The sequence below is a fragment of the Somniosus microcephalus genome, chromosome 4, assembly GCF_052327205.1.
Source record: "Somniosus microcephalus isolate GS21.2 chromosome 4, FLI_Smic_1.0, whole genome shotgun sequence".
NCBI lineage: Eukaryota > Metazoa > Chordata > Chondrichthyes > Squaliformes > Somniosidae > Somniosus > Somniosus microcephalus.
In genome coordinates, this window is record NC_140990.1 from 195654159 (window position 1) to 195670975 (window position 16817).

At 42.8% G+C, this 16817-nt stretch overlaps 1 protein-coding gene across 12 annotated transcripts in view; it reads left to right on the plus strand.

Annotated features, from left to right (window-relative positions):
* vps8 (VPS8 subunit of CORVET complex) overlaps nt 1-16817 on the plus strand; it is a 957961-nt gene that overhangs the window by 78789 nt on the left and 862355 nt on the right. For all 12 annotated transcript variants that reach the window (XM_085985671.1, XM_085985669.1, XM_085985662.1 and 9 more), the window contains one exon: nt 10917-10991. In XM_085985671.1, coding sequence (XP_085841797.1) covers nt 10917-10991 — 75 coding nt within the window. The remainder of the gene's footprint in view (nt 1-10916; nt 10992-16817) is intronic.

The following is a 16817-nucleotide window of genomic DNA, read 5'->3' on the forward strand; positions in this document are numbered from 1 at the left end:
ATCCACCTTATTACAAATGCTCCTCGCATTAAGACACAAAGCCTTCAGGCTTGTTTTCTAAACGCTCTTAGACCGATTAGAATTATTATTTACTGTGGCCATGTTTATTCTATAGACTCTGGAATAGTTCCCATGGATTGGAGGATAGCTAATGTAACCCCACTATTTAAAAAAAAGGTGGTAGAGAGAAAACGGGGAATTATAGACTGGTAAGCCTGACATCGGTAGTGGTCAAATGCTAGAGTCCATTATAAAAGATGTAATAGCAGAGCACTTGAAAAACAGTGACAGAATCGGACAAAGCCAACATGGATTTACAAAAGGTAAATCATGCTTGACTAATCTACTGGATTTTTTGAGGATGTAACTGATAGAATAGATAAGGGACAACCAGTGGATGTGGTGTATTTGGACTTTTAGAAGGCTTTCGATAAGGTCCTGCATAAGAGATTAGCGTGCAAAGTTAAGGCACATGGGATTGGGGGTAAGGTACTGACTTGGATAGAGAACTGGTTGGAAGACAGGAAGCAAAGAGTTGGAATAAACGGGTCTTTTTCCGAGTGGGAGTGACTAGTGGGGTACCGCAGGGATCGGTGCTAGGACCCCAGCTATTCACAATATATACAAGTAACTAGATGTAATATCTCCAAATTTGCAGACGACACAAAGCTGGGTGGGCGTGTGTGCTGTGAGGAGGATGCAGAGAAACTCCAGTATGATTTGGACAGGTTGGGTGATTATACTGCATCTGCCCAATGTGGATAAATGCGAGGTTATCCACTTTGGTGGCAAAAACAGGAAGACAGATTATTATCTGAACGGCAATAGATTGGGAAAAGGGGACGTGCAATGAGACCTGGGTGTCATTGTGCACCAGTCGCTGAAGGTAAGCATGCAGGTGCAGCAGGCAGTTAAGAAGGCAAATGGTACGTTGGCCTTCATAGCGAGAGGATTCGAGTACAGGAGCAAGGATGTTTTGCTGCAGTTGTGCAGGGCCTTGGTGAGACCACACCTTGAGCATTGTGTGCAGTTTTAATTACCTTATCGGAGGAAGGATGTTCTTGCCATGGAGAGAGTGCAGCGAAGATTCACCAGACCAATACCTGGGATGGCAGGAATGACGTATGAAGAGAGATTGGGTCAATTAGGTTTTTATTCGCTAGAGTTTAGAAGAATGAGAGGATATCTCATTGAAACTTATAAAATTCTAACAGGACTAGACAGACTAGATGCAGGAAGGATGTTCCCGATGGTGGGGGTGTCCAGAACCAGGGGTCACAGTCTAGGGATAAGGGGTAAGCCATTTAGGACTGAGATGAGGAGGAATTTCTTCACCCAGAGAGTGGTGAACCTGTGGAATTCTCTACCACAGAAGGCAGTTGAGGCCAACGTATTAAATATATTCAAGGAGGAGATTGATATATTTCTTAAGGCTATAGGGATCAAGGGATATAGGGAGAAAGCAGGGACAGGGTACTGAATTTGGATGATCAACCATGATCTCATTAAATGGCGGAACAGGCTCGAGGGGCCGAATGGCCTACTCCTGCTCCTATCTTCTATGTTTCTAAGTCCAGGTCATCAAAACGTGCTGCATAAATAAATAAAAAATAAAAAAAAATAAAAATTTCCTCGTCTCCAACGTTCCATTAAGCTGCGCAACGGTCTGGAGTTCCCGCACAGGCCGCTCACCGACTTTAACATGGGAGAAACCGGCGAAAATTTGAATGGGCTGCGCAGTTTGTTAAAGGACAATTACAGGGAACAATCCCAGCTTCTTCAGTCTCTCCACAGAACTGAAATCCCTGGTATAATTCTACCCCAAGTCTCCTCTGCACCCTTTCCAAGGCCTTAACATCCTTCCTAAAGTGTGTTGCCCAGAATTATACACAACACTTTAGCTGAGGCCTAACCAGTGACTTATAAAGGTTTAGCATAACTTCCTTGCTTTTGTAATCTATGCCACTATTTATAAAAGCCAAGGATCCGCTGAGAAATACATAGGAAGGAAATGCACTCAGTTCATCCAGGCACAGTTTGAGAGCTGTTTGCAAACTAGCTGGGCAAAGTTACAATGGATTAGTAGGCCATTGTCTTAACCACTCGGCCACCTTGTCTCACCGTGCACTGTACTTGATTAGTCGACAACATCTATTCCCTGTTTGTACTGTGGAGTCTGTGTGCCCTACCAATGCACAAATTTCCACTTCCCTCCTTGCCTCTCTAAAAGAGAAAACAACACGACAGGAGATAAAAAATGAAAATGCTAATGAGTTGCCACAGAAATATTTACTCTTCAAAACATAATGTCTATGAGAACTTCACTAAATCCAGTGATCAGTATGACACTTCCAACAGAACTGCGTTTTTCAACAAATTTCATAGTTGTGTTTGATCGGCAGTACAAACAAATGTGCACCCAGACACCTCAGCACGATATAAGCCTCGAGAAAAAAGTTGCAAAGTAGGAATATAGTTTAGGAGCACAGGGAACATTGTCAACCATAACAGGAAAAATCAATTTTAGCACTCTGATCTGTTGATTGGATTTGTGACTGATTTAATTAAATCTGTTCAGCATTATTTATAAAATAGTAACTAGGTCAATAAGGCCATAACAAAAGCAAACCAAGCACTAGGGTTTATTTCTAGAGGAACAGAACTGAAAAGTAGAGAAGTTCTGCTAAATTGTATCAAACCTTGGTCAGACCACACTTGGAGTACTGCGTGCAGTTGATGTGGAGTAGTACGTGCAGTTTTGGTCGCCTTATTATGAAAAAGGTACAGAGGCACCCAAGAGAATTCAAAAAAGATTTACAAGGATTATACCAGGTCTGTGCAGTTATATCTATCAGGAAAGGATGAACAGGCTGGGTCTCTTTTCTCTTGAAAAGAGAAGGCTGAAGGATGACCTAATAGAGGTCTTTAAAATTATGAAAGGTTTTGATATAGTAGACAAAGAGAGAATGTTTCCACTTGTGGGGAAGAACAAAACTAGAAGCCATCAATACAAGATAGTCACCAAGAAATCAAATAGGGAATTCAGAAGAAACTCAGAGTGGTGAGAATGTGGAACTCGTTACCACAGGTAATAGTTGAGGCAAATAGTATAGATGCATTTAAGGGGAGGCTAGACAAGCATTTGACGGAGAAGGGAATAGAGGGTTATGCTTATAGAGTTAGATGAGGAAGGATGGGAGGAGGCTCAAGTGGAGCATTAACGCTGGCATGGCCTGGTTGGGCCGAATGGCCCGTTTCTGTGGCATATATCCTATGTAATACGAAAAAAGGTCTTTGACGTTACAGGTGCCTTAATGATTCCACATGATGCACAATCTCACCATTATAATCTAGGACCTCAGAGAAGGTAACTTTTGAACAATATTACAAGGTTACTTTGGGCAGTTAAAATATAAAATCACTTTCCACTGTATAATACAAACTCTTTGGGGAACCCGGCACATTATCCTTGTAAAGTATAGTTGCATTTGGTAGAACATTAAATTGAACGCAAATAAAATAAATGATGGCAAACTTCAGACGCATAGCCTACATTCAAAACCACTTTGCTTTAAGTGGGAAAGCGCCACTTTGTACTCACACTGATCATCTAAAATTAGCTGTGCCAAAAATGTTGCCTCCTTGTGGTTACATAAAAAATACATAGCCCACTTTTTGTTTCAATCTACTTCCCCTGTTCCCATTGAGGTCTGTTTGCATTACACTCAATTAAGAGCGCACCAGCTCCCCCACTTCCATGTTAGATTTTAGACACTGTCAAACTTCATGAAACAGAAAAAAAATCTTTAAAAACTAATTATCTTTCAAGAAAGACCATTAACAGATACAAACCAGTCTCCAGTTTGCTTTCAATCAATATCCCAATGTATGCTTGGAGTGCAACAGAAAATGCTGGAAATACTCAGCAGGCCAGGCAGCATCTGTGGAGAGAGAAACAGAGTTAACATTTCAGGTCTGGGACCGTTCTTCATAAGCTCTGAAGAAGGGTCCCAGACCTGAAACGCTAACTCTCTTTCTCTCTCCACGGATGCTGCCTGGCCTGCTGAGTATTTCCAGCATTTTCTGTTATTTCAGATTTCCAGCATCCACAGTATTTTGCTATTGTATGCTTGGAATGCTCTCTGTTCAAATGAATAAATTTCTAGAAATTCTTTTGCTGCAGGGAGTAGGAGTGCCACATTGTCCCTTGATGCAGAATCAGCAGAAAACATTCATCTAAAAGACTTTAGAACAGAGGATGTTACAGTGCTTCGCAATTAAAACACAGCTCAAACTCTGCTCTTGCCACAAGAAGACTGAATTCATGAATGGAATAGAAGGGTGAAGGGAAAGAGGCACTTCTATATTATTCCAATGATTTTGGTGCCTGGTGTGTGGGTCTCACACACATGACAACACTGACAAATGTAACCTCTCCAGCTTCCAAATGACCCACTTTCTAATGTGCCTGCCGATCTTCCATTGGAACTACAATCATCCCCATTAGATTGCTAAATGTACTAAGTCAGTTCAGTGTGTCTGTGGGCTTGTGTTGTGATACTAAACTGCATCATGATGTGAGCACATTTGTTCTCAGAATTGTGCTGATTTTTGTTCCTGAAATTAAAGAAGAATCTTATTCCTTTCCCTCTGTCGTCCTATGTACATAAGAATAATAATTAGGAGGAGTAGACCATATGGCCCCTCAGAGGACAGTTCATGTAACAAAGAGCACCATTTAGAAGACATTTTAGTGATCATAATATGATGGAATTCTTCATTAAGATGGAGAGTGAAGTAGTTGATTCAGAGACTTGGGTACTGAATTTAAATAAAGGAAACTACGATGGTATGAGGCGCGAGTTGGCTAGGATGAATTGGGGAATGTTACTTAAAGGGTTGACGGTGAATAGGCAATGGCAAACATTTAAAGATCGCATGGATGAACTACAGAATTTGTTCATCCCTGTTTGGCATAAAAATAAAACAAAAAAGGTGACTCAACATTGACTAACAAGGGAAATTAGGGATAGCATACGATCCAAGGAGAGGACATATAAATTGGCCAGAAAAAGCAGCAAACCTGAGGGTCACAGTCTAAAGATAAGGGGTAAGCCATTTAGGACAGAGATGAGGAATTTCTTCACCCAGAGAGTGGTGAACCTGTGGCATTCTCTGCCACAGAAGGCAGTTGAGGCCAATTCATTAAATATATTCAAGAAGGAGTTAGATATATTTCTTAAGGCTGAAGGGATCAAGGTATATGGGGAGAAAGCATGGACGGGGTACTAAATTTGGATGATCAGCCATGCTCTCATTAAATGGCGGAACAGGCTCGAGGGGCCAAATGGCCTACTCCTGCTCCTATCTTCTATGTTTCTATACATAATACAATTTGGATAACCTTGCTATTTTCACTTCTATCTTACTTGTTACAGCTTTGCTAACATTTCTCTCAGTGCAACGTTTTTCAATAAATTGTTAACATTTGCTTCATGTCCAAATAAATCAAGTGCAGGCATTTTTACAGTAATATTTGTGCCTTATTTTTGTGTTCTCCTTTAAATTATGCGACCTGTTCCGGGCATTCTGCTAGGTTTTCTGAGTCGCAGACATGGAGCTCTTTTGTTCTGTGACGATTTGCCATGCCAGTTGTCTCCTTTGCATGATTGCGGATCTTCCCTCATCACGCTCTGCTTGCGATGCTGCATTGCAGAGGTACAAGTCATCTGCAGGCCTGTACTTTTTCTCACATTTTGCTGTACAATTCTCCCTAACTTTTGCATGCTTCACTGGTAGAAATGTGAAAGATTGATAATCCAGCCATTTACAATTTACAACTGTTGCCATTTTAGCTGTTCTAATCCTCAATTTACTCAGCCTGAACTTTGCTATCAAGCTGGTATAACTCGAGACCTAGAGTTTCTGCTCGGATGCACTTTTTTCAGCGCAACTCGCCCAAAATCGGCCAAACCAGCTCCATAGGTCGAGGAACTTTAAGCGTAAATTACGTCCAGCGCAAATGGGGTTTCTGCAATTTTTTCCCGTTAGTTTAAAAAAGTTGCGCTAGAAGCTGCCCCACACCACAAAACTGGCCACGCCTCTGATCGAATTAATCACCATTGCGAGCTTCCACTAATTGCATCCGTTTGCGGGCCTTCGAGGAGGATCTTAAAATTAAGGGTTTTTTTTAGGTGCAAAAGACGCCATTAGGCACGTTTTAAAAGCTTTTAGATATTTTTTTAATTTACTAAGAAACTGACGAATGCACATCAATGTAAGTAGTAAATAGTTCTGTTTTTTAAGTCATTTAAAATTGGGTTACTTACAGGTCTAGACAGTCTGATTTTAAAATGCTTATTTTTTGTGATAAACCGATTTTCAGCTGTATTAATTCAACGGCACCTAGTTACAGTCTTAAATATATCCTGGAATTTTTTAATGCAAATTTTTTTTCAAAAATTGTAAAACACTGCCCTGCGCTGGTTCATGGCAGATTTTATGTTACTTAAGAACATAAGAAATAGGAGTAGGAATAGGCCACATGGCCATGGCTGATCTAGGGCTCAAAGCCACTTCCCAGCCAGCTCCCCATAACCCTTCACTCCCTTATCTTGCAAAAATTTGTCTATTTCCACTTTAAATGTATTCAATGACCCAGCCTCCACAGCTCTCTGGGGCAGAGAATTCCACAAATTTACGACCCTCTGAGAGAAGTTCCTCCTCATCTCAGTTCTAAAAGGGCGACCCTTTATTCTGAGACTGTGCCCCCGAGTTCTAGATTTCCCCATGAGGGGAAACATCCTCTCTGCATCTACCCTGTCGAGCCCCCTCAGTATCTTATATGTTTCGATAAAATCACCTCTCATTCTTCTAAATTCCAATGAGTATAGGCCCAGCCTGCTCAACCTTTCCTCATAAGTCAATTCCCTCATTTCTGGAATTAACCTAGTGAATCGTCTCTGAACTGCCTCCAATGGAGACCAAAACTGTACGCAGTACTCAAGGTGTGGTCTCGCCAATACCTTGTACAGTTGTAGCAGGACTTCCCTGCTTTTATACTCCAACCTGCTTGAAATAAAGGCCAATATTCCATTTGCCTTTTTGATTACTTGCTGTACCTGCATGCTAACTTTTTGTGTTTCATGCACAAGGACCCCCAGGTCCTTCTGGGCTGTAGCATTTTGTAATCTGTCTCCATTTAAATAATAGTTTGCTTTTTTATTTTTCCTGCCAAAGTGGATAACCTCGCACTTCCCCACATTATACTCCATCTGCCAAATGTTTGCCCACTCACCTAGCCTGTCTATATCCCTTTGCAGATTCCTTGAGTTCTCTGCACAACTTGTTTTCCCACCCATCTTTGTATCATCCGCAAACTTGGCTACATAAGTTTGTATCGCTTGTTTGGCAATATGCAAATGAGTTTGAGCAGAAACTTGAGCAAAAATAAAACACTTCTTAAAACTAGTGCAATTTTGAGGGCATTTTGTGCCCGGATCGCTGATTGCACCCAAAGCGGAAACTCTTGGCCCATATTTTTTTCAACCCTAATCTGCCCTTCCTCTCTTATTTAGTGCTGGCTTCTATTTGTCCATGTATCTGCTGTTCTATTGCAGTTTGCACAATCCAGTTATTAGATTTATATGCTATATGTACTTTTGACTTAACTTTTATTACTATGGAAATGAAAACAGTTATTTATAGAAATAATAGACGACTGGTGATATATCTGGGGTTTTAATCTGCCTTTTGATCATCTGAACACATTAGTGTACTGTTGTATAAAAGTGAATTGTTTTAGCATGACGTGAATCAAAATTTCATATAACTCTTCCAATATCCTACTATTTTCTCGGTCCTTTTTCATTTTTTGGGGATTTAAAAAAAAATGTTTCTGCCAAGCCCATTTAAAAAAATTCCTTTAAAAATGGCATATGGCAAATTCCTGTTGTACGTGGGGGCTAATAAAGCAGTGCCATTCTGAATAGCTCTTTGTTTCTAATGTGTGTTGCATTACCATCACACCAATTTTAAGGTTAATTAAAAATACACTTTTGCCATTTCCCTATTTTTACAAAAAGTGAAGTCGGTGTCAGCTTGGCACGGTTACTAATTCTCCTCTCAGCTAGAAGATTTAGGTTCAAGCCCCACTGAAGACTTGAGCAAATAATCTAGGTTGACACTTCGGGGAGCAAGTGCTGTATTGTCAGAGTTGCCACCTTTCAGCTGAGACATTATAACCTCTGGCCTGTCGGGCAAGATCCCATGCCACTATTTGATGGAAATAGTGGATGCATTGCTTGTCATCTTCCAAAATTCTATAGATTATGGAACAGTTCCTGCAGATTGGAGGGTGGCAGTGTGATAGGCTAACCGGTCTGTAGTTCCAACATCAGTAGTAGGGAAAATGCTAGACTCTATTATAAAGGATGTGATAACAGGACACTTAGAAAATATCAACGGGATTAGACAAAGTCAACATGGATTTATGAAAGGGAAATCATGTTTGACAAACCTACTGGAGTTTTTTGAGGATGTAACTGGTAGAATAGATAAGGGAGAACCTCAGTGGATGTGATGTATTTGGATTTTCAGAAGGTCTTTGATAAAGTCCCACGTAAGAGGTTAGTGTGCAAAATTAAAGCACATGGGATTGGGGGTAATATACTGGCATGGATTGAAAATTGGTTAACAGACAGGAAACAGAGAGTAGGAATAAATGGGTCTTTTTCGGGGTGGCAGGCGGTGACTAGTGGGGTACCGCAGGGATCAGTGCTTGGGCCCCAGCGATTCACTATATATATATCAATGATTTGGATGAGGGAACCAAATGTAATATTTCCAAGTTTGCTGACGACACAAAACTAGGTGGGATTGTGAGTTGTGAGGAGGATGCAAAGAGGCTTCAAGGCAATTTAGACAAGTTGTGTGAGTGGGCAAATACATGGCAGATGCAGTATAACGTGGATAAATGTGAAGTTATCCACTTCGGTAGGAAAAACAGAAAGGCAGAGTATTATTTAAATAGTGATAGATTGGGAAATGTTGATGTACAAAGGGACCTGGGTGTCCTTGTACACCAGTCACTGAAAGCAAACATGCAGGTGCAGCAAGCAGTTAGGAAGGCAAATGGTATGTTGGCCTTCATAACAAGAGGATTTGAGTACAGGAGCAAGGATGTCTTACTACAGTTATACAGGGCCTTGGTGAGACCACACCTGGAATACTGTGTGCAGTTTTGGTGGTCTTACCTAAGAAAGGATACACTTGCCATAGAGGGAGTGCAGCGAAAGTTCACCAGACTGATTCTTGGGATGGCAGGACTGTCGTATGAGGAGAGATTGGGTCGACTCTGCCTGTATTCACTAGAGTTTAGAAGAATGAGAGGGGATCTCATTGAAACGTATAAAATTCTGATGGGGCTAGACAGACTGGAAGCAGGGAGGATGTTTCCCCTAGCTGGGGGATCTAGAACAACGGGTCACATTCTCAGGATACGGGTTAGGACATTTAGGACTGAGATGAGGAGAAATTTCTTCACTCAGAGGGTGATGAACATATGGAGGCCAAGTCACTGAATATATTTGAGAAGGAGATAGATAGATTTCCAGACACAAAAGACATCAAGAGGTATGGGCTGAGAGTGGGAATATGGTATTGAGATAGAGGATCAGCCATGATCATATTGAATGGCGGAGCAGGCTCGAAGGGCCGAATGGCCTACTCCTATTTTTTCTATGTTTCTATGAAAAGCAGGGAGATCTTCTGGTGTCCCAACATTCCTCCCTCAACCATCACCCCGCCAAAACAGATTAACTATCCATTTATCTAATTTGTTACTTGTGGGTCCTTGTGTGCAAATTGACTACTGCAATAGTCTACAAAACAGTCACTGCACATCAAAAGTAATTCGTAGTTGTAAAGTACTATGGGACATCCTGAGGACATGGTAAATAACACACAAATACACAATCTTTCCTCCTTGAACTTGTTGATACTTAAACAATGTCTATCTGTTGATAAATGGAACCCATAGACATTAATGTTGAGGTTGTGTTTTACATTTGTTGTGAATATGGATTGTGATGCAGAGCTCTGTAGTCGGACCAGTAGACTGCTGTTCCTAACTAATCCTGAAAGACGGATGCATTTTATAAAATTTTAGGACACTTGATTCTTATAATCTTAAGACTTTTTAAGAATTTTTGTTTTGTGCCAGTTTTTATATAAATTATATTCTGCTTGATTAGAGTTGTTTTTTGATTTGTTGCAATAGTGAGTTTGTTTTATTTTCTGTGTGTTGATTTATGAAAAATTCATTTTTTTTCTTAGTAATTTTCTTTTCCTCCTGGTGGTGGGATACAGTCCCACAGGTCTTTCAGTACCTCATGTTGGAGCCATTTTTTTATGTTTGAGCCTAGGTAGTGAGTGCTGTAAAGCTATTTTAATTTTGGGAGCGCCCCAGCAAAGCCATATCCTGACCTCACCAGATATACACACACATGCAGTTGTCAGCAGGGTTCAAATGAGAACCCCAGTAATTATTTCTTCCCATCTCAATATCCGGGAAACATTGAGACCAATTATCGCTTTTCTGCTGCCACGCTGGCTGAGATCAGCCAATTCAGTACAGACCAAGGATTGTCCCTGGGATATTCCTTGTGATTATGGCTCAGCATCGCACCAGGCGGTGCGTTTGCCCGTGCCAGGCAGTGTGTTTGCCCGCACCAGGCGGTGCGTTTGCCCACACCGTCAATTGGCGAGGCTAAAATAATTGGTGCTGAAGTTTATTATTTTCCCCTCACTTTTTCTAATGATTTATTGGCTTCTGAAACAAATTGAAATATTATTTGTTCTATACTAAGTTCTTTTTAAAAATCATTTAAATAAAAATACTGTTTATTTCTTAAAAGGCTCTGGTTGGAGAAAAGGCATGTTACCAATCAGTCAGCGGTTATGGAGGACAAATTATCTATCTGGGAACTAAGGTAAACATGATGCATCTTCCTCACTATTCAGATTTTGTTCGGGAAATATAATCATGGTTAAAAATTAGAACATGAAGTGGCCTTCAGAATATTGATGGAAAAGTATTAGTGTGTGTGATTCTCGTATTCGTCAAAGGACTTTTTAGGTGTGTGTGATTCCTGTGAAGGGATTAAATATGTTGGGACACTTCATTGACCCTTCATGACCACTCTTTCCTCTTAACTTATCTGCTGCTGGTTTTCTGACCAGAAATGGAGCTGATGAATCCTGCTGCAGTTCCTCAGAGTCAAAGAAAAAGTAGGTCGCCACCACCCCCCCCCCCCCACCCCCCCCCCCCCCCCCCAAAACCACTGGAAGTTGTGTTGTTTATCTTTCCGGATGTGCTGATCATAGGAGAACGGTTTTCCGTTGGCTACACTCTGCTGAAGTAAAAGAGCCTGCTGGGTTTCCCCGTTGCAGTCTGGACAATAGATTGAAACAGTAACTAAAACACAATTCTATAAAGTAATGCTGTTCGCTGCACTCTGTGAACACTGACTACAAGGGGAAAGTGCCTCCCATCATGTTCCCGATAAATTCAAACATTTTTATGTTCCTGATTATATTCTACTATTTGGTCAATGTCTAATCTGGCCCATTTATTTTTCAGACGATTCATTCTGCATACTTGGGATACTTTTTCTTACTCTTATAGACTGTTGGCAGGCACAGGGAAATCCCTGGGTCCACTGGTATTGTTTGTTTTCAGCTTGCATACTATGGCACAGAAATACATCTATATATTGAGGCTACTTAAATATCAGCAATAGCTTTATTATAGTAACATTAATCCTAAATTACTAAATTAAACACCTGAAACAAGATGTTACATAAACATAAAAATGTACGTATTTGTGCTTGCTCTCCCTTTTTCCTTCCTTTTCTTGTTCCTTCCCTATGTATTTTTTTATTATCGTGTTTGTTTACACTTAATTTTGCTTCAGTTTATTCTACCTATTCTGTTTCCATTAACTTTCTAATTTTAAAATGATTCCTTACCCCTACTGCCCATGGTGGGTGAGGTGGGGGAGGCAAGCATTTTCAGAAGGACTTTTCATGGGCAGAATTTGAGCTTTAAATGCTAGATATCTGACAAATTGAAAACCCAGTCTCCGAAGATTGTGATGCTTTTCGGCCGGCCTTGTAGTGTTGCACTTCTCCGCATGAGGCATACTTAGTTTCTCACTTTTCCTGATCCCTCTATGAAATATTCCCAAGCTGGTGTGAGGAACCCCTTTTGGAAATCTCACCTCTGGAGATAGAAAAGTTATTTTTCAACATTTTGAAAGCTTTTCTATGCCTCCTGAAAGTGATGATAAACATTTAACTAACTGAAAATTGGTTCCCATCACTGTTGGGAGTGTGACTTTTACTGATGTGGAGCTGAGATTCCCCCACTAGCCAGGGAACTTCCTATTACTTAAACAGCAAACAGTGCTTTTACAAGAAGTGTTCTGAGATTCTGCAAACCCTTCCACCCCCTCAGTTCTCCTAGAGGCCGAGCAGCCCCTCAGTGCCCCAAAATTCAAGTTCTCCCAGACCTTTGTATCTCGAAATGCTGACACACCTCTTGACTGCTGCTCCCTGCATTACCACAACCCAGAACACTATGACACCACGAGCATATCCTTACCAGACCTAGACCTTAACCCCTCTCCCACTATTAACTGCTCCAGTCCAGCACTCCAGTACTTCTACACCCTGAAACTCGTTTCCCATCCCTCCCACATAGCACGACTTCCATAAGTGATCCCACATACTGATGCCCCCCTCCCCCTCAAATCCACCTGTTACTTCTTTCCCAGTTGTACCAAGCATCAGGACCTGCCATCACAGCCCTCGTATTACCGACTGACGCACTTTAGAACCCGCCTTTTCCACTACTCCCAACACCCAACAATCTACTTTTTAAAGCTCTCAGACCCCAGCATCCCTCTGCTCTTTCACATCCTACCATCCCCTTCCAGTGGTCCCACAAATCAGGGCCACCCTCCCAATACTACAAAACCACAGGACTTGTGTCTCTCCACTCCCAGCTACACCGCTCTGCTTCTACCAGTATTTAAGTATGTCAAATGTAACATTTGTAAAAATGATTAAGGTACAATCTCCTAGTCAACTATTGAAGATGGCTCAGTGGATAACTGAAATAATTTTTCTTCTACCCCATATGACAGTCTTAAAAGGCAATAGCATAAGTGGTTTATGAAGTCTTTTTAACACCTCGAACAAAAAATAATATTAAATACATCATCAACTACTGCAATATATTATCAACTTTTGTGATTAAGTTAAGAGGATGGATTACTACACTCCACAATCTTAAGCAATAATTTGTGTCTTCATCTATGACTATAGCTAAAAGGGACTATGGACAAGTGCAATTGTTAGTTCCTCATGTGTCATGCTGAGACACACTTGCCCAGTTAAATATGCTTTTACTGGATCCAGGTAATCAGAAAGTGCTGATTCCAAAGTAAACCCACCTGTCGAGTGTGATCAATCATTTAGCAGTAATCTGGGTGAGAATACATCCAAACAAATTAACCTAGAAATTCGTTTGCCATCGAAAACGGGTGTGGGATTGCGATGTGCTACCAACCCACGCCCGTTCGAAGGACTGCAGGCAACATGTGGGTTCAAATCCCACCACGGCAGCTGGTGGAATTTAAATTCAATTCAATTTAATTCTGGAATTAAATGTTAGTCTTAGTAATGGCGACCATGATACCATTGTCGATTGTTGCAAAAACCCATCTGGTTCACTAATGTCCTTTTTAGGGAAGGAAATCTGCCGTCCTTACCTGGTCTGGCCTACATGTGACTCCAGACCCACAGCAATGTGGTTGACTCTTAATGCCCTCTGAAATGGCCTAGCAAGCCACTCAGTTGTAAACAACCGCTATGAAAAACAATAAGAATAAAACCGGACGGACCACCCGGCATCGACCTCGGCACCGGAAATGACAATGGCAAACCCAGCCCTGTCGACCCTGCAAAGTCCTCCTTAGCAACATCTGGGGGCTTGTGCCAAAATTGGGAGAGCTGTCCCACAGACTAGTCAAGCAACAGCCTGACATAGTCATAATTACCGAATCATACCTTACAACCAATGTCCCAGACACCACCATCACCATCCCTGGGTATGTCCTATCCCACCGGCAGGACAGACCCACCAGAGGTGGTGGCACCGTGGTATACAGTCGGGAGGGAGTAGCCCTGGGAGTCCTCAACATTGACTCAGGACCCCATGAGGTCTCATGGCATCAAGTCAAACATGGGCAAGGAAACCTCCTGCTAATTACCACCTACCGCCCTCCCTCAGCTGATGAATCAGTACTCCTTCATGTTGAACACCAATTGGAAGAAGCACTGAGAGTAGCAAGGGCACAAAATGTCCTCTGGGTGGGGGACTTCAATGTCCATCACCAAGAGTGGCTCGGTAGCACCACAACTGACCGAGCTGGCCGAGTCCTAAAGGACATAGCTGCCAGACTGGGTCTGCGACAGGTGGTGAGGGAACCAACAAGAGGGAAAAACCTACTTGATCTCGTCCTCACCAATCTACCTGTTGCAGATGCATCTGTCCATGACAGCATTGGTGGAAGTGACCACCGCACAGTCCTTGTGGAGACGAAGTCCCGTCTTCATGTTGAGGATACCCTCCACCGTGTTGTGTGGCACTACCACCGTGCTAAATGGGACAGATTTCGAACAGATCTGGCAACTCAAAACTGGGCATCCATGAGGCGCTGTGGGCCATCAGCAGCAGCAGAATTGTATTCAACCACAATCTGTAACCTCATGGCCCGGCATATCCCTCACTCTACCATTACCATCAAGCCGGGAGATCAACCCTGGTTTAATGAAGAGTGCAGGAGAGCATGTTGGGAACAGCACCAGGCATACCGAAAAATGCGGTGTCAACCTGGTGAGGCTACAACACAGGACTACTTGCATGCCAAACAACGGAAGCAACATGCGATAGACACAGCTTAGCGATCTCACAACCATTGGATCAAATCAAAGCTCTGCAGTCCTGTCACATCCAGTCGTGAGTGGTGGGGGACAATTAAACCGTTAACAGGAGGAGGAGGCTCCAAAGATATCCCCATCCTCAATGATGGTGGAGCCCAGCACGTGAGTGCAAAAGACAAGGCTGAAGCATTTGCAACTATCTTCAGCCAGAAGTGCCGAGTGGACGATCCATCTCTGCCTCCTTCTGAGGTCCCCAGCATCACAGATGCCAGTCTTCAGCCCATTCAATTCACTCCACGTGATGTCAAGAAACGGCTGAAGATACTGCAAAGGCTATGGGCCCTGACAACATTCCGGCAATAGTACTGAAGACTTGTGCTCCAGAACTAGCTGCGCCCCTAGCCAAGCTGTTCCAGTACAGCTACAACACTGGCATCTACCCGGCAATGTGGAAAATTGCCCAAGTATGTCCTGTCTACAAAAAGCAGGACAAATTCGACCCGGCCAATTACCGTCCCATCAGTCTACTCTCAATCATCAGCAAAGTGATGGAAGGTGTCGTCGCCAGTGCTATCAAGCGGCACTTACTCAGCAATAACTTGCTAACTGACGCCCAGTTTGGGTTCCGCCAGGGCCACTCAGCTCCTGACCTCATTACAGACTTGGTCCAAACATGGACAAAAGAGCTGAACTCAAGAGGTGAGGTGAGAGTGACTGCCCTTGACATCAAGGCAGCATTTGATCGAGTGTGGCATCAAGGAGCCCTAGCAAAACTGAAGTCAATGGGAATCAAGGGGAAAACTCTCCATTGGTTGGAATCATACCTAGCACAAAGGAAGTTGGCTGTGGTTGTTGGAGGTCATTCATCTCAATCACATGACATCACTGCAGGAGTTTCTCAGGGCAGTGTCCTAGGCCCAACCATCTTCAGCTGTTTCATCAATGACCTTCCCTCCATCATAAGGTCAGAAATGGGGATGTTCGCTGATGATTGCACACTGTTCAGCACCATTCGAGACTCGTCAGATACTGACGCAGTCAGTGTCCATATGCAGCAAGACCTGGACAACATTCAGACTTGGGCTGACAAGTGGCAAGTAACATTCGCACCACACAAGTGCCAGGCAATGTCCGTCTCCAACAAGCGAGACTCTAACCATCTCCCCTTGACATTCAATGGCATTACCATCGCTGAGTCCCCCACTATCAACATCCTGGGGGTTACCATTGATCAGAAACTGAACTGGACCAGCCATATAAATACTGTGGCTACAAGAGCAGGCCAGAGGCTGGGAATTCTGTGGCGAGTGTCTCACCTCCTGACTCCCCAAAGCCTTTCCACCATCTACAAGGCACAAGTCAGGAGTGTGATGGAATACTCTCCACTTGCCTGGATGAGTGCAGCTCCAACAACACTCAAGAAGCTCGACACCATTCAGGATAAAGCAGCCCGCTTGATTGGCACTCCATCCACCACCTTCAACATTCACTCCCTCCACCACCGGCACACTGTGGCTGCAGTGTGTACCATCTACAAGATGCACTGCAGCAACTCGCCAAAGCTCCTTCAACAGCACCTTCCAAACCCGCGACCTCTACCACTTAGAAGGACAAGGGCAGCAGACGCATGGGAACATCACCACCTACAAGTTCCCCTCCAAGCCACACACCATCCTAACTTGGACCTGTATCGCCGTTCCTTCACTGTCGCTGGGCCAAAATCCTGGAACTCCCTTCCTAACAGCATTGTGGGTGTACCTACACCATATGGACTGCAGCGGTTCAAGAAGGCGGCTCACCACCATCTT